The sequence below is a fragment of the Corticium candelabrum genome, chromosome 21 (genome assembly GCF_963422355.1).
Source record: "Corticium candelabrum chromosome 21, ooCorCand1.1, whole genome shotgun sequence".
Lineage (NCBI taxonomy): Eukaryota > Metazoa > Porifera > Homoscleromorpha > Homosclerophorida > Plakinidae > Corticium > Corticium candelabrum.
In genome coordinates this window covers 92,836-114,724 of record NC_085105.1, presented here as the reverse complement: position 1 = coordinate 114,724, position 21,889 = coordinate 92,836, and the positions used below count along the sequence as shown (strand labels likewise).

The 21,889-nt window shown below is 41.0% G+C and overlaps 4 protein-coding genes across 8 annotated transcripts; 2 read left to right on the top strand and 2 right to left on the bottom strand.

Moving 5' to 3' along the window:
• Positions 1-48: 48 nt before the first annotated feature.
• On the top strand, positions 49-1,543 carry LOC134196606 (programmed cell death protein 10-A-like). Its single transcript, XM_062665798.1, has 8 exons — positions 49-177; positions 245-298; positions 354-471; positions 704-760; positions 825-894; positions 954-1,047; positions 1,108-1,190; positions 1,327-1,543. Exons 1-8 carry the CDS (start codon positions 112-114, stop codon positions 1,409-1,411), a joined length of 627 nt encoding a protein of 208 aa, XP_062521782.1. The 5' UTR covers positions 49-111; the 3' UTR covers positions 1,412-1,543.
• Positions 1,447-9,031, bottom strand: LOC134196604 (rho guanine nucleotide exchange factor 7-like). Of its 4 annotated transcripts, XM_062665795.1 has the most exons (21): positions 8,769-9,031; positions 8,479-8,602; positions 7,863-7,978; positions 7,743-7,786; positions 7,593-7,688; positions 7,139-7,193; positions 6,936-7,003; positions 6,733-6,871; positions 5,613-5,672; positions 5,445-5,525; positions 5,323-5,388; positions 5,000-5,086; positions 4,855-4,927; positions 4,674-4,756; positions 3,898-4,158; positions 3,763-3,829; positions 3,604-3,630; positions 3,465-3,554; positions 2,963-3,011; positions 1,655-1,691; positions 1,447-1,589 (listed from the first exon to the last, which is right to left on the bottom strand). In XM_062665795.1, the coding sequence occupies exons 1-21, from the start codon at positions 8,991-8,993 to the stop codon at positions 1,539-1,541; spliced, it is 1,899 nt and encodes a 632-aa protein (XP_062521779.1). In that variant the 5' UTR covers positions 8,994-9,031; the 3' UTR covers positions 1,447-1,538. The 4 variants fall into 4 exon arrangements, with proteins under 4 accessions (XP_062521779.1, XP_062521778.1, XP_062521780.1 ...); XM_062665794.1 differs by lacking the exons at positions 1,447-1,589; positions 1,655-1,691; positions 2,963-3,011 and adding exons at positions 3,019-3,237; positions 3,302-3,375; XM_062665796.1 differs by lacking the exons at positions 1,447-1,589; positions 1,655-1,691; positions 2,963-3,011 and adding an exon at positions 3,019-3,375 and having other exon boundaries at positions 8,769-8,876; positions 8,943-9,031.
• Positions 9,032-9,042: 11 nt separating this feature from the next.
• Positions 9,043-15,987, top strand: LOC134196603 (arf-GAP domain and FG repeat-containing protein 2-like). 2 transcript variants are annotated; one of them, XM_062665792.1, is made up of 8 exons: positions 9,043-9,237; positions 10,636-10,972; positions 12,133-12,349; positions 12,415-12,528; positions 13,622-13,654; positions 13,719-13,973; positions 14,028-15,031; positions 15,935-15,987. In XM_062665792.1, exons 1-8 carry the CDS (start codon positions 9,068-9,070, stop codon positions 15,977-15,979), a joined length of 2,175 nt encoding a protein of 724 aa, XP_062521776.1. In that variant the 5' UTR covers positions 9,043-9,067; the 3' UTR covers positions 15,980-15,987. The 2 variants fall into 2 exon arrangements, with proteins under 2 accessions (XP_062521776.1, XP_062521775.1); XM_062665791.1 differs by having other exon boundaries at positions 13,719-15,031.
• Positions 15,988-16,094: 107 nt separating this feature from the next.
• Positions 16,095-21,166, bottom strand: LOC134196605 (suppressor of fused homolog). Its single transcript, XM_062665797.1, has 10 exons — positions 21,032-21,166; positions 20,219-20,353; positions 19,869-20,148; positions 19,316-19,401; positions 19,140-19,212; positions 18,909-19,079; positions 17,572-17,756; positions 17,146-17,284; positions 17,014-17,082; positions 16,095-16,386 (listed from the first exon to the last, which is right to left on the bottom strand). Exons 1-10 carry the CDS (start codon positions 21,151-21,153, stop codon positions 16,318-16,320), a joined length of 1,329 nt encoding a protein of 442 aa, XP_062521781.1. The 5' UTR covers positions 21,154-21,166; the 3' UTR covers positions 16,095-16,317.
• Positions 21,167-21,889: the final 723 nt, after the last annotated feature.

The window sequence follows — 21,889 nt, the reverse complement described above, 5'->3', positions numbered from 1 at the left end:
TCGCTACACTCGGTAGTGGATGTAGGTCTAGCGCACGTTATGGGCTTCATCTGGAGTGCGTGCGTTACCTGCGGTTTGTAGGGTGGAGTTATTACGTTGTTTAGTTGTTCGATGGATGAGGAAACTACAATAGCCTCATTGGCTCTCCACGTTGTTGTTTCACCTATATTAGATCAGGTAGGCGTTATAAATTGTTTGTGGTGTGTATGTTGTAAGTTTGACAGATAATCGCTATAAATTTTAGATTGAGCAGAGAAATCTAGCTGCTGGACAGACATTACGCGCAGCGTTTAATAAGGTGGAGCGTTCACTGTGTATGTATGAACTTGTTACTTAGTCACGTGATCTGCAAGGTTGAAAAAGCAAACCCCGGATTTACGCAAGACTTCCTTGCCGGTCTAATAGATGCGGAGAGAGCGAGTGTTAACTTGACTGAAGCTCTGCTGCGACTTTCATGCAATGATGTTGAAGGTACGCGCTCAAAATGTCAGACAAGATAGACCAATTTATGAAATTCATAATTTGACAGACAGACAGACAGACAGACAGACAGACAGATGTGGTCTAAGTTAATTGGTAGGCAGGTCAGTTTGTTGGAGTGTGTACACCATCCGATTTATACTACCGACTTCTATTTGTGAGTTTTGCGTAGTTCATGTGCAAGTTGCCGTTGATTCTGTACTGACCTTTTGCTTTGTTGTAGTGTACACCTTAGACAGACAAGAGCCAGAATTTGTTCAACTAAGTGAAAGAGCAAAAGGTAAACAAACGGTTGCTCATGCATAAGGAACATGGATGGATGTCAATATACTGTATGTGTTTAGCTCTCAAAGGAATATTGAGTAGAATTCCTGGGGAAATCAATGATCGTTCTCGTTTTCTTCAGACAATCAAGTAAATTTTTGTGCATTCCATGTATCCACATGTAGGCATGCCCTGGCCATTGGTTATAGGGATATTGCTGGTGCAATCAAAGAATTGCTAGATGCAGTGAACACGGTTTCAAAGGCACACCAAGACACAGAGCAGATGAGTAAATATAAGAGAGTGAGTTAGGCAGACATTTGAGTAGGAAGTTGTACAGACATGGCTAATGTTTGTATCTAGATGTTGGAACAAAACAAGAAAATATTTGTGAAGCATTCAAAAAGCTTCAGTGACACATTGAAGCGTTACTTTAAAGATGGACAGTAAATTTATGCACACACACACACACACACACACACACACACACACACACACACACACACACACACACACACACTCACACATGCACACACACAGCACATGTGTGCACTCACACACTTTCTGAATCATTGTATTTAGGTCAGACAACGTGTTTCTAAGTGCCAATCGTCTCATCAACCAGACAAATGCTTTGCTAAGAATTTTCAAAGTTGCCAGTGTGTGACAACTTCACAAGTATGTACTAAAGCGCACTCTTTCGTCAGATATAGTAAGAGCATTGTATTGTTGAAATTGTAATACTAGCAATTAGTACTTCTGGTTTTAAACTGTATGATTCATATGAGTGGGCACTATATTTCTGTCTCAAACCGCCATCGGCTGTGGGGAGGCAGTGATGAGTCCTGTATTTGGAGCAACCAGTCATGATCAATTAGACTTAATAAATGGTATGTAAATGTACACTTACAGCACTGTCTTCATCGTCATACAGACTAGGCTCGTTCCTGTTAATCAACATGTAAATATTATTAACATTTTCAAGAACTCACACACAACAGCTGCAAGTCTACAAGCTAGATTGTGGACACATGTGCAGTGCAGCAACACAGACAAAAGTGAACAAATGTGTGAGTATCTACGAGGCGATTGACCGATCTGAGTTTGAAGGGTTTGAGTATGTAAACCCTTTGCTGATGTATACTGCTGATGAAGTGTAGGGCATTTATAGCACACTGTTTTATTGACTGCAATATGTTACGCCTATTCAATATCATATTATATCACGTACAAAGATCAACATGAGATGCAACTGCCCCCTCATGTCACTGGTGACACAATGGGTGGAACCAAAGTTGCATGAAGACTCAATTAATTGATTCAGCAAAAACTTGTGTATTTGTAACTGGAAACAAACCTCAATTTTCAACCTTTTGGGTGGTGATGATATGACTATTCAAACGTGTACCTGAGGGGATTAGAGCACAAAGATTTTCGTACTGTAAGGGCAGATATTTGAGAAGCAGAGCTTATTGCTAGATTCTTTGCCTCTACTCTGAACCTTGACATTCTTTCATTATTGTTTTGTAGTTTGGTTTCAGCAATCAGTTGTGGGCATTGATTTTTGTAGTTGATCTTTCTTTTCCATTACAAAGAACCAGCTGAGCAAGGCTTAAGTTGCACATCTTTCCACACTCAATTTGTTGTAACAAATCAAGTAGCTGCTGTTGAGCTCATGATAACAACTGTTAACAGCAACCACCCAGGCGTGTAACATGCTTACTGTGCCATCTCTATAGAGTGTGTTGGTGTTTGTAAAGAGGCATGACACATGCCTCAGCAGCCATGAATTTAGCAGCAGCAGCAACAACAGGTGAGAAGAAGTAAAATGTCATGAATCACATGGCAATGAAGCAGACGAGTTCATGTCACCTAACAACCTTGCCTTGTTCACCTGTCCCAACACCTGTCATTACGTAGAGAAAGTGAAGTACTAAATGATGTAGTTACTGGCATCAAAGAAGTATCAAGTGGTAAACGTGGCAGCTCTTGTTCCACATCTCACTTGTTGGATTGAGCTAAGAAAACCGTCTAGATCAGCACTACATAACTTTTGTAGACAGATTAGATGCTTAGAGTTGTGCATTTGTCCCAGGCAACGTTGCCAGCACAATTTCCCTATTTTCTGACTGAACAAGGAAAGGCTCCTAACACTCATTGCAATTGCCTCTTAAAATAATGTGCAATAATAGAAAAGTGTACTATCATCGACAAGTACCTGTTGCTATTCAATGAAGACGTTTCTTCATCCTCCATGAGAGATACAGCTGGATGTGCAACAAACATAAATAATTCATACAACAACAAGATCCATTACATCTTTATTAGCAGAGCTAACAGTTAAAATCAACCAATTTACTGCAAATCAGCGTTTAGTTCAACGGCTAGTTAGTCAAATAAACTGTCAGAATTTATTTGAAAATTTTATTAATTGTCAGCTTGGAAATCCTCTTGGGCAACAGCCGTATCTGAAAAAAAGGCTGCCAGTTGACACTGTAACAAGACGATCATCGTCTTCATAATCAACAATTTCATTCTCAGGAATTGTTGGACTAACAGAAGATCGAGAGTAGTGATGCTGTGGAGGAGGAGAAAGAGGAACTCTTGATTTAGTTGGATCATCATATGACACTGAGTAGCACACAGTAGCATAATGATGAAAAGTGTTAGTAGGACATTTAATGTGATAGTTTAATAGAGACATAACAAGAATATCTTACATGATGCAACCGTTTTCATGCGAGCACTGTAGCAATATGCTTCAATAACTTTGAGAATGCAATCATCATCTTGCAGAGAACCTTCACCTTCTACATAACAACTAAATAAAATCAGGAAATGAGGCATAAGTAATCTTACGTTTCTTTCCAGAATCTTCTTTTCGACCTGAAACAATTGATCTATCAGGCAGTACAAAGCAATATGCAATATGGCAGGCAGGCAAGCAAGCAAGCAGAAAACAAGCAATACATTGTACACAGTTATATACAAACAGATAAAACAGACATTGATTCCTACTTCTTCCAAACATTTTCGATGAAATAGTTTTAGATTTCTTTCCCAACTTTGGACTCCTTGGTGTTTCCTGTCAACAACTTAATATTAATTAAACACAACATGAACTACTACAAACATGCAAACACCAACAAGCACCTCAGTCTTATAACTTATGTTGGGTTTGATTGGTGGCAATGGTCTCAATGATCGAAAACTCCAGTGTTTTGGTCTGGTGATCTGTACTTGTTGAGCAGTCGATATTGATCCTAACTGACTGCCACTCTGCTTTTTGTTAAATAGCTTAGCTGCAGCAGCATTCAGTCCAGTAGATGATGAAGCTTTTGAAAAGATGGATCCCATTCGATGCTGCATGTTTGGTGCACTTGGTCTCCTCATCATAATAGATGACACACTTGACTAAACAAGCAGTAACTTTAGTGCCAACATGTCTCAAATATCAGTTACATATTATAAAATCTACAATTAAATAGATTAACATGTATGAAAATTCTCTAGTTTTTGGAAAAAGAATTTATGCCCAAGAAGGACACAGAAATGTAGCATAGTAAGAAACTAAATTGTACAGCCGTTATCCAACAGAATCTATGGTAACTGACACAAGAACTCTCATCAAATATAATTGCCCCCTGAAGAAATGCTACCGCATTTACACGTACACGTACACACACACACACACACACACACACACACACACACACACACAGTTACATGCAGTTGCTATTGGAGGCCGAGACTACTATTAGGCACTATTTACCGTATGTGTATACATAATCAAAACCAGTACAGATACAGAGATATCAAAGCAACAAGCAGAAACAAGTAAGCATTCTAATCTAAAGCAACCCTTTACCACCCTTTATCTTACAAAACCTATTTGTTTCACCTTCATTGATTCATAACAAACAACTTACATTATGTGTCATATCCCATCGTTCTTGCAACTGCTCTCTGTCATGTGCTAAACTACAAGTGAACCTTAGTCTCTCGTTACCCACTAGTCACATAATCCAATGTTACAATAATCAATATTACTGCTTCAACACAAAAGCTGCATGCAAATGGCAGTACAAAAATAGCACAAAAATGAATCACCTGCAAACTCCACAGTGTTAGGTGATATGTCATGTAGAATCTTCATTTGACCTTCAGACACCAAGTATCGATGCTGCATCATACATTATAACAAATAATCACGACCGTAATATGTTTGACTGACAACATTCATTATGCTGTGTACCTCCAGTCGATATCCACTAAGAGAAGAACTGACTGACAAGATAACAAGAAAGTGAGGGAAAAGCAAGAGAAAGCGATCATCATATCCCTAAAACAACCTGATCTATAACTAAATATGGAAGCAACCAATGTCACACAAACTATACAAACAGACAACTATCTGCTACCACAGCAAAATTATATAGAGCAAGAAGTAAATGCAACACACGTGCCCACATAGTACAGTACAACACAGAAATACTCACACCACACCACACACTCATACAACCATCAACCAACAGATAAAATACAAAGACAGGTTGCATGCATGCAATTATCCCTTACTCCATCAGAGAGGTGCTCTGTAACTGGAACCATGATAACACACTTTCCATTCTCACTCAAAGATTGCTGTACAACATTAGTTATAGCCAGTGAAACAACAGCCAGCAGGTCAGCGGTATTACCTGCCCTTCTAACCCTTCTAAAGTCTTTGTCACCATCTCGAATTCCATTTCTTTACGTTTACGAATTAGCTTTATTTTCTCCTATTAACGATAGCAACAGAAATCAATTATTTAGTAAACAAACAAAACTGTTTTGGTCATGCAGCCACTGCCTCAAAATCTTCTTACTGTGAAATTGTCAAAAGCTTTTGCTGCTTCTTCCAAATTTAATTTGTCTTTGTGTTTGTCCTAACAATCAAAAGTTGTAATTACAAATGTCAAACATAACTGGCAAATAGACTTGGAGGCCTCGTACTTCTAGATACGCAGTACAATACGTCTCACTTGTAGTACTGATCTTTTATGAAAATATATGAAAGAGATAGTCAGACAAACAACAGACAGACAGACAAACAGACAGACAGACAGACAGACAGATAATTTATTCTCATATAGATTCTACTTGTACATATGCTAGGATTTTTTAAATACAAATCAGTCCTTGCAAACAACAAAGTCATTAACTAATGGACTTGATTTTGAATGTCAAAATCAAATAATCTATCTAAATCACCATGATTAGGTGACAGTTTCTAAGGATAACTTTGGCATTGCATCTTTGCAGATTGTAAAAAATATTATTCTCCAATACAACATGAACATGGAAGCATAAAAAGTGGCTTCTGGATTTGCTGACTGTTGTGACAAATGCTGCAAAACAGACAGACAGACAAACAGACAGACAGACAGACATCGACAGACAGACAGACAGACATCGACAGACAGACAGACAGACATCGACAGACAGACAGACAGACAGACAGACATCGACAGACAGACAGACAGACAGACAGACAGACAGACTGGTCTTGAAGCATATTAGTCAAGTGAATGGACTACCTTTCCAATTGATGTTGTCTCATTACACCATATAGCATATGAACAGCCAATGATGACTCTTGACAGTTTATGCAGGACAGTCAAAAATAAACTGCGTGATGCAATCACAGATCTGAGCTCTAGCTGCTAGTTTGTTCAGACTTAAAATTTCCAAAAGGCCTTGAGATCCTTTTTGAAGAATACAGTTAAGTCACCCATGTACATATTCTTTCTTTTATGGCATTACCTTACAGCAAGTGCACATACTGTTATTACTCTATCATTGCTTTTCTACTCTGTAACCTCTTTGTCACACAATACGGCGTAATAACACAAGATACGAAGCAATAAATAACCCAAACAGCAAGATTAATGACAAGCTTAATTGTATTTGTCAATAAATCTTTAAATTGTGCAAACTTTGACTCACTTCAATCTGCCTGTAAAGTTCCAGTAATGTGGATGAATACTTTTCTAATCTTCTAAACGGTTGACTCAAATTCATTGTGAGGGTTAGCAGCCCAGGAGAAGAAGAGCCGTGTTCCTCCATGTATGAACCTAACTTGTCTCTATACAACTAGCAGTTATAATACTGTATATTACAACATAGCAACTGCAAGTGTAATGAATTACTGATTGTCTGTGAGCACAGCCACTGCCCATGGATGGTTGGAGCAAAACGTTTCATACACATCTTGAAACTAAAAATACAACGTTATTTGGTGGCTAACATCGCACACACACACACACACACACACACACACACACACACACACACACACACACACACACACACACACACACACACACACACACACACAGCACAGCACACATACTTGTGTAAGATGATGAAGAAATGTGTTACCGATCATTTGCCTAGAATGTGGTAACCTGCACCAAAGACACAACAATTACAACTGTGCTGTGCTGTGCTGTGTTGTGTGTGTGTTGTGTGTGTGTGTGTGTGTGTGTGTGTGTGTGTGTGTGTGTGTGTGTGTGTGTGTGTGTGTGTGTGTGTGTGTGTGTGTGTGTGTGTGTGTGTGTGTGTGTGTGTGTGTGTGTGTGTGTGTGTGTGTGTGTGTGTGTGTGTGTGTGTGTGTGTGTGTGTGTGTGTGTGTGTGTGTGTGTGTGTGTGTGTGTGTGTGTGTGTGTGTGTGTGTGTGTGTGTGTGTGTGTGTGTGTGTGTGTGTGTGTGTGTAATAGTGTGCAAAGTAGCAGCAGCAATATTTGAAACGTAGTGCATGCCTGATGCATGTAAACAGGTGCATGTGTATTTATACGCTGATATACTTGTCTTTTGCTTGTAGATCACAATGAAATGTCTTCTGAAATGCTATCACATCACTCAAATTACCACATAAAGTCTGCACGTCACCAGCTGACAATCTAACGGCACATTGATCAACATGTTACTTCTAACAACCATAAGTCCACGCATACACATCTGATGTTTCCATTGGTTGAATGTATCTGTCATAAAATGACTGCAAATACATCAAATAAATATTAAGTAACAACCACTGAGCTGTTGGGCAAAATGTAAATAAACCAGCAACTTGCCTCCATTTGATCTACATGTAATTTCTCTGATTCCAGTAGTTCCTGTAGCACCTGACTGTAATATTCTGGAACACTTTCTGTTTCTTTCAGCTTCTGTGATGACTTTTCATCATCTCCTGTATTTTCAATTAAACTTCAGTGATTCAAATTCAGAAATTTAACGTGTAAGAATACATGATTGTTTGCAAGCAACTACATTCCCTAAACTATAAATAAACAACTTACCAAAGGTCTTCATCGCTCCTTACACTTTCTAATCGTTGATTCAAAAATGAGCTTATGTTGTGGTGAACAGCTAGCTACTGTACCTACGATAGCATTCTTACAAGAACACAAAAAGCACCTGAATGGCTCAAAGTCTAAGCATAACAAGCACTTTCAAGCTTAGCTAAAAAACATGTCAATTGTTAAATGCAGAAGAGTGACCTTTTTTCAGGAAATCTAAAACTGCCTGCATGACTCAGTTTACTCAGTAACCACCACCACAAACAATACATTCAATAAATTGTGAACGTAACCAAATCTACATCTTTTCTGTCCTGCTTCTTTCTAAATCAATTACTGTAAGTTTATGTGGCCTATATGCAATATAATTGCAACTCATTCTATTACACACCTTTTTTGATTTGTCTCACGTAATTGCTAGGAAACCATCCAGTCTTCTCGTCAAGCGTTCCTTCCCACCAGCCACCTTCCAGCTCTCTTGTCACAACAATAATGGCTCCTTTCTGAAAACTCAACTGCAATAAACATTAATTTTGAAAAATTATTATTACAATTAAACAATACAGCTGTACTAGTAAATAGAAACAACAATTTAACAACTTCATTTCTTTAGTTAATTAATTAATTAATCAAAGCTTTAAAAAACTTAATTTAATAATAATCTGAATGTTAAGGACTTGCCTCATCTTCTGCATTTGCAGTAAAGGCAAACTTTGCTTTAGCCATCACGTTACCGTCCACTGAATCTTTAGCTCTATTCGCACAGTTTTCTTCTTCAATCATTTCCGCCTGCATGTCGACATCACACAATGTTATAGGCAGATCGAAAATACCACTACAAACACGAAACATCACTCTATATCCATTTGGCCCACTAAACGTCAATCCAACTTTCTCATCCGCCATATACAACACACAACACACACACTACACGGTAACTATTATTGCGCACGCGTGAGAGATTTCTAGGTTGTGTGCAGATGGCGGTAGCAGCTACGAAGAAGAAGCAAGATGATAGGAACTTGAAGCGGCTGAGAGAATTGGTGTCAAGTCCAGAGAATAAGAAATGTTGCGAGTGCCGAAAGAAGGGCCCCACATATGCCGACATGACAACTTGCTCGTTTGTCTGCACAACATGCAGCGGATTGTTGTGAGTAGCGAACTGTTATGAGTAGACGATCACTTGGCAATTTACAATAGAAGACTGCTGCAATTCGATATGCAGTGCTTTTTTGTTCTGTTTGTCTAATTTTTGTAAACAAAATGGCGGGTCTATCTGCTATTGGCAGCAGCTTCGACAGAAATGTCGCCAAAAGTAGGATGAGGTGATGACGGGTTGTTAGATGTAGTGCTACTGTGAGAGGAGATTGGGACGGAATAGTGTCAGTAGAATTGGAAGTTGGTTGTGTGTTAATTAGCCACCAGTCATCATATTGAAGTGACAAATGTTGGTATGAAGTTTTCTCTTAGTTACTAAAGGTAGATATGAGGTTGCTTAGAAAGGCAACGAGCTTACCAATCCAGTGCACTGCTTCAGGTCTGGAAATAGATGGTCAAACATTGGAAATTTTTCGACCAAACGTAGCATCTGTTGGGTTTGAGATGAATCTGTTGGACATTCTGTCTGATTGTTTTCTACTTTGGAGTGACTAATTGTGTGACATTTGCTTTGCGCTTGGTAGATACCACTGTGCTCGCTATTTCATGAACAGAATTGTCAGAAAATAGCTATCCAGACATTCCCGGATGTTAGATCATAGCTCGGCTAAGACGTTTCCCCACTCAACCATGTTGAGATTGTGATTATCATTTAGGTGACGTTGAATGTATGGTGTGTTACTTGTCTCCTTGTCAGACACACGTCATACAGTACCTGTGGCAAATGTTTTGTTTCCAATCTTTGAGGTTTCTTGCAGTTAACACATTTGCAGTTCAGCTTTATTCTGCTAATGGTTTCCTTAGACCTTAATGCTAATGGCGACTTATAGCAGGACTTGCCTTGTGCCACAATTGATGATGACTGGAATGACTTTTTTGGATGCTGAATATCAGCAATAAGGACGTATATTTACATTGTGTGTGTGTGTGCGTGTGTGTGTGCATGTGTGCACACGTGTGTGTGTATGTGTGTGTGTGTGTGTGTGTGTGTGTGCATGTGTGCACACGTGTGTGTGTGTATGTGTGTGTGTGTGTCTATGTGTCCATCTGTATGTGTGTGTGTCCGTGTCCTTGTGTCCATCTGTGTGTCCATCTGTGTGTGTGTGCGTGTGTGTGCATGTGTGCGTGCATGTGTGTGTATGTGTGTGCGTGTGTGTGTGTGCGTGTGTGTGTGCGTGTGTGTGTGCGTGTGTGCATGTGCGTGTGTGCGTGTGTGTGTGTGTGTGTGTGTGTGTGTGTGTGTGTGTGTGTGTGTGTGTGTGTGTGTGTGTGTGTGTGTGTGTGTGTGTGTGTGTGTGTCATACTACTTGTTTGGTTTATTGATCTGAAGTCAATATGTAAGTATAATCGTTATAGAGGCTGTTGCTTTGACTCTGTGTGTTTTGTGTAGGAGAGGTATAAACCCCCCTCATCGTGTGAAAAGTATCACTATGACAAGTTTTAGTGTTGATGAAATGGCACGATTAGAAGAGGGAGGGAATGAAAAAGTGAATGACAAGTGGCTAGCGAAATGGAATGAAAGGACTGACATGGAACCTGATGCTGGTGATGATCAGAAGATGAAATATTTCATGGTTGAGAAATATGAGAGAAAGAGATGGTATGATGAGAGAGGGAGAAGCACTGATGCTGGACCTGCTCCTGGTTCTTCAACTCCTGAAACGAGACCGCTCTCTACTTTATTAGGAAATCAAGCACCAAAACTGGTGGTGACAAGTAAGCCAGTGGTAAGATATCATGTGCAGAAGAATCATTAACGAATTTATCAATTAATCTTAGACATTTGCGCTATTATGCTTACTATCTTGATAAGTCTACTTTCCTTATTCAGCTATGAGCCTATAAGAAAAGGGACTTTGTAAAAGTCACGAGACTTGGCGAGTAGCGTACTCTAAACGTATAGGGCTGAACCGACTTCCGGTCTGGGGACTATGTGGCTGGCTGGCTGGTTATGTCTGTTACGCTGCAGGAATGTGCCATGCCTTCTTTGCATGGCCCAATCACGGAACATTAATTCCTTTATGTCGTACGTGGCAACCAAAGACAATGTACGAACAGCCAATCCTATGCGCGAAACTTCCTTGAGAGAGTTTTCGTACCAGAACAGTGTAATTCATGTTTGCGATTGTCAGGACTTGTCGGAAATAAACAACAGAACTTACCTGTCTGCAACTGCCGACTCTAAATCGATTTTCTTGGTTTTATGATATTTATACGGGAATCTAACATTACGTAACCAGGAGAGATTTTATGTCCCGTATATACGATGACTCTGCTTACGACTACAGACTATTTACGGACTTTGCGGTCACGTGAAACAACAGTCGCTATGTAGGATTTTAAATACATTTTACAGGTAGCACGCCTAGAAAGAAAATAGAGTGTGTATTCGTAATTTTTTGCGACAGTTTAGACTCCTCCAAGCGTACATGGTGTTCAGCACTTTGAAGGCTCATAGCTGTAGAAGCGATGGTCTAAACACAGCTTCAATTACTAGTTGAAAACATTATGCCACTGATTATTCATACCTGTGACTTTGGCAAGAGTTAGGCAGTGTAACGAAAAGTTCATTCTGGTCAGTATTGGAAATCTGGTAGATGAAAATTGCAGATAGTGTTGGTAGATGTCAGATGTAAAGCATAAGAACCTTTTTATGTTATGCATGTTGATATTTATGTTACAAAGAATGGTAAAAGCTCGTGATTATTCGTGCCCTGCTTTGGTTGCTATTAATTACATATCTTTATCAATTACTGGGTTTTAGTATGGTCAAGTTGATTGCGATAGCCAGTTGTGAACTATTGTTTTCATTTATATAAAATCATTTTAGCAACGAGCTGAAGAAGAATGCATGGGATTATTCAGGTTTTGCTTTGTGTACTATTAGACTGCTGCGGCAACTGTTACTCAAGCAAATGCATCTCCTAATCTTCCTGCTCCACCTGGCAATGTAAGACGAGGGTATGCTTCTCCTGCCAGTGCCTCTCCAGCCAGTGCGGTGAAAGTATCAACATTAGCTCAAACTGCAGCTGCACCTGATCCTCCTCAGACTCAACAGCAGAGCAGTTCATTGCTGGATCTGAATGAAGTCTTTTCTACACCAGGTACAACTTGAGTTAGCATCACGTTTATGGTCATATGCTCTGTTATGTTCTTTTTATCATTTTAGCTGTGCAACCACAACCACAACCATTTGGTGGCATATCAGTGTTTCCACCTGGTGCAACTACAGGAAATGCTCATCTACAGCCTGTTGGATCAACAGCTAATAACACAGGGTCTGGTGAGTGAGCCAATAGTCATGAGATTTAGCCTATACTCATAAGCATTTTATGAGGTCACATTTATACAGAAGTAGTTTAGAGTACTGTAAATGTCAGTCAAACTGGCTTAATAATAGGTGGTAATTTTGTGGCATAAGTCATGGCTTGAGACATTGTTGATTTAATATGGGGAGACATGCTTCATGCTAACTTGCTGTAGTACACCTGTCTGTGGCTACAGAATATGATAGAAAGATTGCTTATGCTTTACTTGTTTGTTTTTGTGCTGAAAACTAATCGGTTGATTTGTTGTCTTGGTCTGCTTGTTTACATTCTAATTTGCCTGCTTGTTAGCACTATCTACCATTTCAAGTGTTCTGTAATTGGACATGTATGAACATGTTGTTGCTGTTCATGGTTGGCATTTCTAAGAATACTTGATTTAAGGTTTTATGTAAATCATGTTACAATTGACGTGAACATACATATTTATACTGTCAAACTTGTCAATGTCTACAGCATTTTGCTGGAGATACAATGCTGAAAGAATTGTGTATTATGTTAACATATAATATAAGAAGTACTCAAACGTTTGATTTGAGTCTTATTAGCCAGACTACCCATCTAGAGCTTCTGTAGTTGGAAGTAGTAGGGATGATCAGCCTATCGCTTTGTATTTTCAGAACATGTACCATTTACAAGTGTGCCATATGCATTGTCCTCTTGCATCGAAGCACAAGGTTACCATGCTTGCACACTTGCTATCGTATTCAACCACCTACAAATAGTAGCAAGTTCTTGAGTCTTGAGTATTCAGGAACTATTGTAGGAGATTGGAACACTTACTATGGCGTAGTACGGCTAATTTTTCTAGATCTGGTTTGGAAATTGTCAAGAGCTAAGTAGGTACTGTACTTGTGTTGCCAATATGGAGATTTGGAGTTCAATGCATGTGGAAGGCATGCAAACTGCGGGAGTCTCTCGTAAGATATGGCAAAGTTTAAAGGTGTCTGCAATTTGTTCGTATAAGGTTGTTAATTTGTGGTTGTTTGCATCAGTGGGATGAATTTACATTTCAAGAGCAAAATAAAACTATGTTTCCTTTGTCTTTAGGAGGATTTGCTGCGTTTCAGAGTGCTTCAACAGGTGACTACTTCAATACTGTTTCGTATTCTAATAGTCATCTCTTGGTGCATTATGTGTTGTCCAGTGCCAGCGAATCAACTCCCAGTGCAGTCAGTGTCAACTACATCAGACAAATATTCAGCTTTCTCTAATCTTGGCTCAGTTCCTACTACAAACCCTACAGTCAACTGGGGAAGCAGCAACACATCATCTGTTCTTGATTGGTCTAGTGGAGGTTCGACAAGTGGAAGCAGTACTATTAACTGGGGAACAACGAGTCAATCCACTCCATCCAGTGGACCAAGCTGGAGTCAACAGACTGGTATTACAACATCAGATAGTGGGTTTGGCAGTCAAATGCAATCAAATCAATCTTCTAGTAATCCCTTTGCAGGTATGGCTGTAAGTGCCAACATGTCGGCTCAACAGCAGCAGCCAATGATGTCTCAGTCTAACTCCAATCCGTTTGGAGATATTGGTAATATAGGAGGAATGACTAGAGGGCCAGCAAGCCATAGTCAATTTACTAACAAATCTCAGCTAGCACAGCCTGCTGTTCCACAAATGGGAATGCAACAAGGTACAATGCAGCAAGGGACAGTGCCACAAGCTCAAATGGTAGGTGGCGGCGGCCAGTGGGGAAGGCAGCCACAAATGGTAGGCCAACAGCAAGCTGGTATGGGATGGGGAGCACAAGCCCCACAACAACAGTTTGGTCAGCAGTTGCAGCAGCAAGCTGGTTTTCAGCAGCAAGCTGGTTTTCAGCAGCAAGCTGGTTTTCAGCAGCAAGCTGGTTTTCAGCAGCAAGCTGGTTTTCAACAACAACCACAAGGATTCCAGCAACAACCACAAGGATTTCCACAACAACAGAATGCATTCAGGCAGCCACAGGGTGGATTTGGACAGCCACAGGGTGGATTTGGACAGCCACAGGGTGGATTTGGACAGCCACAGAGTGGATTTGGACAGCCACAGAGTGGATTGGGACAGCAGCAGAGTGGATTCGGACAGCCACAGAGTGGATTCGGACAGCCACAGGGTGGATTTGGGCAGCCACAAGGTGGATTTGGACCTTCACAAAATGCATTTGGACAGTCACAAAATGCATTTGGACAGTCACAGAATGCATTTGGACAACAGAGTGGGTTTGCACAGAGTGGATTTGGACAGGCAAAAGGTGAGTTTGGACAGCCACAACAGTTTGGTGGTACCTCCTCACAGCAGAATGTGGTCGGGCAGCAAGGATTTGGAGTTCAGTCTGTGGGCCAGCAGCCACAAATGTTTGGTGCACAGCCACAGATGGGTGGTCAGTTTGCACAACAAGATCAGCAACAGTTCGGTGGATGGGGACAAGCACAACAAGGGCTAGTAGGACAGAGCAATCCGTTCATGACAGGGGTAAGAATAGTACTAGATGTATAGATCATAGTGGGGGAATAATTAATTATATCAATCTCACCTAAGCTATTTCTGATAGATAGGTCTATATGAGTTGCAGCTGTCAGGGGTCTGAAGGTAGTTGAGCAGTACTTGCTGTTGTGCTAGTTCCCATGATTCATGTGTAGCTTAGGCCATGTTTGAAGGAGCCATCACTTTAGAAACTGCATCTGGTCTTTTGGTTTGGCTGTGATAACAGATAGACTACCTCAGACTTGCCTATTTGTAAGGTGACTGCTAGAGTGACGTCAGATTTGATGCATGCACCATTGCTTCCCTCCCTCCCTCCCTCCCTCCCTCCCTCCCTCCCTCCCTCCCTCCCTCCCTCCCTCCCTCCCTCCCTCCCTCCCTCCCTCCCTCCCTCCCTCCCTCCCTCCCTCCCTCCCTCCCTCCCTCCCTCCCTCCCTCCCTCCCTCCCTCCCTCCCTCCCTCCCTCCCTCCCTCCCTCCCTCCCTCCCTCCCTCCCTCCCTCCCTCCCTCCCTCCCTCCCTCCCTCCCTCCCTCCCTCCCTCCCTCCCTCCCTCCCTCCCTCCCTCCCTCCCTCCCTCCCTCCCTCCCTCCCTCCCTCCCTCCCTCCCTCCCCCTGCCATTGAATACAACAGCGCCTTAATAAGCCTCATTTGTGTAGCTTGATTAGAGAGTCATGGTGCAGCACTGAGAGGATGCCAAAATGTCTTGAATGGAGCTGTGCAACTTGTATGAGATTGTGTTGTATTGCAAACCCAGAATTCACTTTGACCTCTTGCTGGGTCATTGCATGTTGCAATAGACGATATGCCTATACCAGAGTTGACAAATAGTACTGTACATGCCATCATCGTGTGTCTGTGGCATTTTTTCCTCATTGTGGTTGTTGTGTTGCAGAGTGGGCAAGCAATGGGTCAAGGATCAACCAATCCATTCATGTGACTAATTCATCAATACTTTACAGTCAGCTGTGATTTTTTGAACAGATTACACATGTGTTAGCTGTTGCGTGGGCTTTTGCTAATGGGCAGGTCACAGATATGATTGCTGTTAATTACTGTTAATATTCAGGCTGTCACATGACAGTTGAATGAGCTTAACAAAGCGTTTGTATTAGATTGGATACAGCCAGCATTAATAGCTACTCTATTCTATGCAAACAACTTTGTCAGTTACCTAAGGTCTACTAAAAGCGTAGAATGTCTTTATACAAATTGTACATTTACTTCTGCTTTCTCTCTCCAATCTGCATCTGAAGTGTCGAGATGTCATCAATGTCTTCATTCTTCTGGTATGATTGTGATTCTCAGTTTTTGACCTTTCCATGAATATTCTCTTGGTAGCTTCAACTGTCAACAAGATTCATTTTAAGAAACAACAACTTAGATTGACATGTGCATTCCTGCTCACAAGAAGTACTAGCAATGTGAATGGGTTCAAGTTCATAGATTCCCCTACTTCACACTACGGGAATTTTTCCATAACTATTTTGGAATAATAGGTTTCTACAACATATTTTTGGCTTTCTGTTTGGAGTAAGTAAACACATTACGATCTTCTGGCAATGGTGGGATGTATTGTCTTGACACACTACCTGAAATTCAAATGGAGTAGTTACTGAGTATGACTTTGAGATGAGTTGGTGGTGAAATAAACTTGATTTTGATGTCTGACGACTTGTTCATGAGAGCATACACTATATTTTACCGTTCGTTTGGTACACTACAAAGTTGTATCCAATCTGCTGTTTACTGTACACAGACTCAGTTTTGATCATGAGTTATTTAGCAGAGTTGTTTTGTGGTTGCAGGTAAGGTAGAGGTAAAGCTATACACCAGATGATGACCTGTCATGCAATAATTCCGCCTATACGTAAATGAATGTGTTTCATGTACTTACAATCAATGTCATGCATTGTGCTACAGCCGTATGGCACACAAACATTACCAAAGTATCAGCAGTCTGTGGCACCTTACCTCTTCTGGATTATTCAAATCGCTCATGTCTTCTGTTATCACAGACATAAAGTCTTCTGAGATAAATACCTGAAAATAGTCAACTAAAAGAGTCAATGGGTGGCAGCAGGTGATGCTGAGCAGCTACTAGACCTGTAACCATGGACCATGTGCAGCATAGGGATGAGACTGGTCAGCAAATGATCCTGCAATTCCATCACACACAAACGTTATGGCCAAATCATCGGCTGGACTCTTGAAAGTGAAGTGACGACCATGTCGTAACCGACCTCTGTGATATAAATATTAGTCAGTCAGTGGTGAGTGGCTATGACAGAAATGGAACTGCAAGGACAGCAAACAATCACAGGACAAGCACACATACAACATCCACATAACACACAGGCGCATGCATGTGTGCAACACACACACACACACACACACACACACACACACACACACACACACACACACACACACACACACACACACACACACACACACACACACAGGAAGATGTTAACAATCTGACAGTTAAGCAATGAATTTAACTGCTACATGTCCACACGTCTCACATACTTGAACACAAGAGGCAATAGAGCACCAGCTTCTATAGTAAATTTCAAGTGGACATAGTCAAGTGTTCTTGTTCTTATCAACTCTGTTGTTGCCTCATAGTTTGTGTCAGGAGTTGAAAGATCAGTGCCATTGCTGGTTGAGTCATGAATGTCTTGACTGAATCGACTACCACGACGAAGACTTGCCTATATAAATCACATACAGTATACGATGAAACATTGGCAGGAATTTATATTGGCGGTTTGCTAAGAAATTGATGGACAAAGCGTATTGCCGGATTACATTTTGGCGGTCGGACATCGTTGTTTGATAACTGATATGTCTTACCATAAGTGGTCATGGAGGAGTTTCTGATTGACAGCTGTGTTCGTGGCTCACATTTCCCTAACTTATTGGTCTCCAACTACTGCCTAGTGATGAAGAACTGCTGTGTCAGTGCAAAGGACGTGACCCGCGTGAACGGGACAGTCCAGCTTCATCCATAGCCTCACGGCCTCATTCATAGGCACAACAGACAGCAAGCAGGGATTACCTACCATCTTGTGGCCTCATCTGCGTGACGTACTGCCACATCGCCATATGATGCCTGATCCACGTGGGTGATGACATCAATATATCCAGGTGGCCAAATTAATGGCGGATTTTATATTGGTGCTCACTGAAAAATCCGCCAATCCATCAAAATAAAGTCCCTGCCAATATCTTATCTTATTATACAGTGCATAAGCAAAACACTAAAGACATACCAAATCACAACAATGCGTGTTCATACAATGGTGGAAAAATCTGTTTCATACGATTGCATAAATACTAAACGGTAAATTTAGGATATTAATTTGATAAAGCCTCACGTATCACCAATAACTACTGTATGGACACATTACAAATTCTGGAAAGACAATGCTGTTTAACAAACTGGTAGTAAAAGTGTACTTCCACCAGTGCACAATTGCAAATAGCTTCAGTAAAAGTATATAGTTGATTAAATTAGTAATATATTTTCTAAACATCTAAATATGGATTGTTTATCAACTGTGAGCACAGACAATGAATATTTATGTAGAAAGCAGTAGAAGTACTTTATCAATAAGCTTACCCTAACTCTAGTTAATTAGCCATGCTCTTTAGCACATATTACTCCAGACATGAATGTTAAATTTCCTGCAGGGCTGTTAGATCAAAGTAACTATCTACAAATCTAAATTAATTAAAAGTTGACAGCTACCTCAATCTAATGCAACAATAACACAGCACACTAAAAATCTAGCAAGTATATATGGCTGAAAGGGTGACCACTACCAATATGCAGTCAAGAAGTGCACTGGATGTTGTCTTACTTCAGGAATTGCTGGAAGTCCTGATGGAGTGACTTGAGTCAGCAAAGTAAACTGTGGATCAACAGTTGGATTCTCCATTCCAATGACACCATCCACATCTTCCCAAGAGCAAAAACCACTCACACCAGTTAAATCTGAACCATCTTGCTGCAGACCATCATCAACAGCTTGCTAGTAAAAATATATAAACGGTCGAATCACACAAACATTACCCCTAATGCACAACAATACTTGAAACGATGGATCAAGTTCAAATATTGACTCTCCTCTTCTCATGTCTGTCACCAACCATGGCCCTCCAGATCTACACAACAAGAATGTCTATTTCAATAAGCAATGCAACACAAAAGATACGTAAGAAATGAGAAAGCATATTCTGGGTGCTCTTAGGTGCTTAATTGACTTACACAGTATGCTTCTTCAAAAGATCAAGAATTCCTGGTCCATTCCATTGCTGGGCTGCTCTTAGCTCTTCTAAGCAAATACCAACAATCTGAAACAAAATCAAGAAAACTGTTACCACAGCACTTGCCTCAAATCCTCTCACACAACCCCACACAAAGCATCAGTCAATATGTCTTTACTAGGCTAGTAGCTAGTTTAAGTGACATGCAACAATGCATAGCCAAACAGCAGTAGAAAAGCATGCACATGCGCATGCACGCACACATGCACGCACACACAGACAAACACAACTTGACTCTTTCTGACTTGACTTGCTCTAAGTGCATCATTTGATGTCTCGCCCTGAGAGGGTTGCAAAGCCTCTGCAGAGGAAAGTGCCTTGGCACGAACTGAGTCATGCCATTCGACACCCTGTACTCAAGATCAAGTGACTTCAAAACTCTAGTCAGTTTTAGCCAGTGTTCACAAAATGAAACACTGTTCCCATGATGGAGGCATCCACACCCACCCACCCACCCACCCACCCACCCACCCACCACACCACACCACACCAACCTGTACAAACTGGGTCCTTCCACACTGAGACACCACAGGAGGCATTTGTGGGTCATCGGTCATTAACATGTGCTGTAACCTTGACTCTCCATTATCCAACGGTACGTGCCATGATGCATGGTCACCAGGGCACAATATATTGAATGTCTGAAATACATATCTTGCAAGACCTTGCATTAACTCAGCAGGCCATGTTGGAGGTGATGTATCGCTCTCTTCACGTTTCAAACGAAATGTCAATTCAAAGCCAAACCCACTGGGGCCATCAGGTCCTGATATGCTGTAACAGAACAAGTCTTTACTGTTACTGTATCTAGTCAAATATAAATATTCTATTGATAGTTTCATACTCGTGAACTCTTCCATCACCATGCAGATCTGACAATCCAAAACTAATGTAATGCCAGTGAGCTGGTATGCCTTGACTGACATCTCCAGGATTTGCATACATGCTGATGTAATCCAGAGGATCAGGACCTTGCAACCTAACATACAATAGTAGACTTTGTCACAAACAGACAGTAGTCAAGTTACAATACAATTAATTAATTAAAGTCATGAATGTCAGCAAGTGACAGTGATAAAGTTTTAATTACCCACTGTAAACAAACCTGCAGCATTGAAGTGGATCTTCCTCGAATGTGTTAGGTTTGGCTATATCCAACCACTACTTATTGTATTCAGTGTAGCAGAAATGATGTTAATTAATCACTTAATCAATTATGCAACCGACTCTGTTGATTGTACATAACAATAAAGCTGAATAATAATTGCCGTGCACATCATAAAACTCGTCAATACGTATAGTCGTTAGCAAACCTTGCAAGCAGCTTGCAGCCACCTGTCCTAACAAATTAGCTCCTCCCACCGAAGCAAGAGGCAGAAATTGTGCAGGTGCAAGCCCAACCAAGACAAACGATAAAAGATGTTACGACAAAAGCCACCAGGCATTACGGAGACATACAGTTAGTAGCTCTTCCGCCCACAAGATGACATGAGCAGGATGTGAAAACAGATGCGGTAGAGAAACGCCTCAAACAACACTACGGTTTATCACAAGCATGCTGAACAGTGAGCGAAAGGAAGACAGAAGAAGAATGGAAGTGCGAAAAAAGCCACAGTTCTAGAGCAAGCATCGCAGCCATCGCGTTACACGCACTTACCAGTACTTGAGCAAAGCTGTCACTTGGAGTGGATTTGGCTGGTCTGCGTAAAGCTTCCGACATGACGAATGAATAGCTTCGAGTCCTGCTGGAGTTGGAGGAGCTGAAACGCTAGGGTTCATGTGTGTTGTTTAATATACGGGATACCAAGGTAGGCTAAACGTGGTGGGTGGTCTACAACACCCATGCGCAGAAGTCGAAAGATAAAATTTAAATGAAAATGCTTGTAAATGCCCGTATTCAAGTAAAATTGAAAATTGTTTGTTGTAGAGTTGCAGCAAAATTGCAAGTTAGTTAATTAAATTTGTAAAAAGACTCAACTCTACGGCCCTACAGCACAGTTAATATATCTGATTATCCGGGTTTCTCAAGGGACTTTACCTCTAGCGAGCAGGCATGCTTGTTGTATTTCGAAGTAAGGGCCAACGGCGGTGGATGGAAGTGAAACTGGTGAATGGCTGTTTGCCGTGTTTGAGCTCGCATTTTTGCAATCTAAGCGAGATAGATATGGCCGTCTGGTTCAAGGTAACATACTAAGTAGACTGATCGTAAACTTATAATTCATGGCGCAAGCGGTGTGTGTGTGTGTGTGTGTGTGTGTGTGTGTGTGTGTGTGTGTGTGTGTGTGTGTGTGTGTGTGTGTGTGTGTGTGTGTGTGTGTGTGTGTGTGTGTGTGTGTGTGTGTGTGTGTGTGTGTGTGTGTGTGTGTGTGTGTGTGTGTGTGTGTGTGTGTGTGTGTGTGTGTGTGTGTGTGTGTGTTGTGTGTGTGTGTGTGTTGTGTGTGTGTGTGTGTGTGTGTGTGTGTGTGTGTGTGTGTGTGTGTGTGTGTGTGTGTGTGTGTGTGTGTGTGTGTGTGTG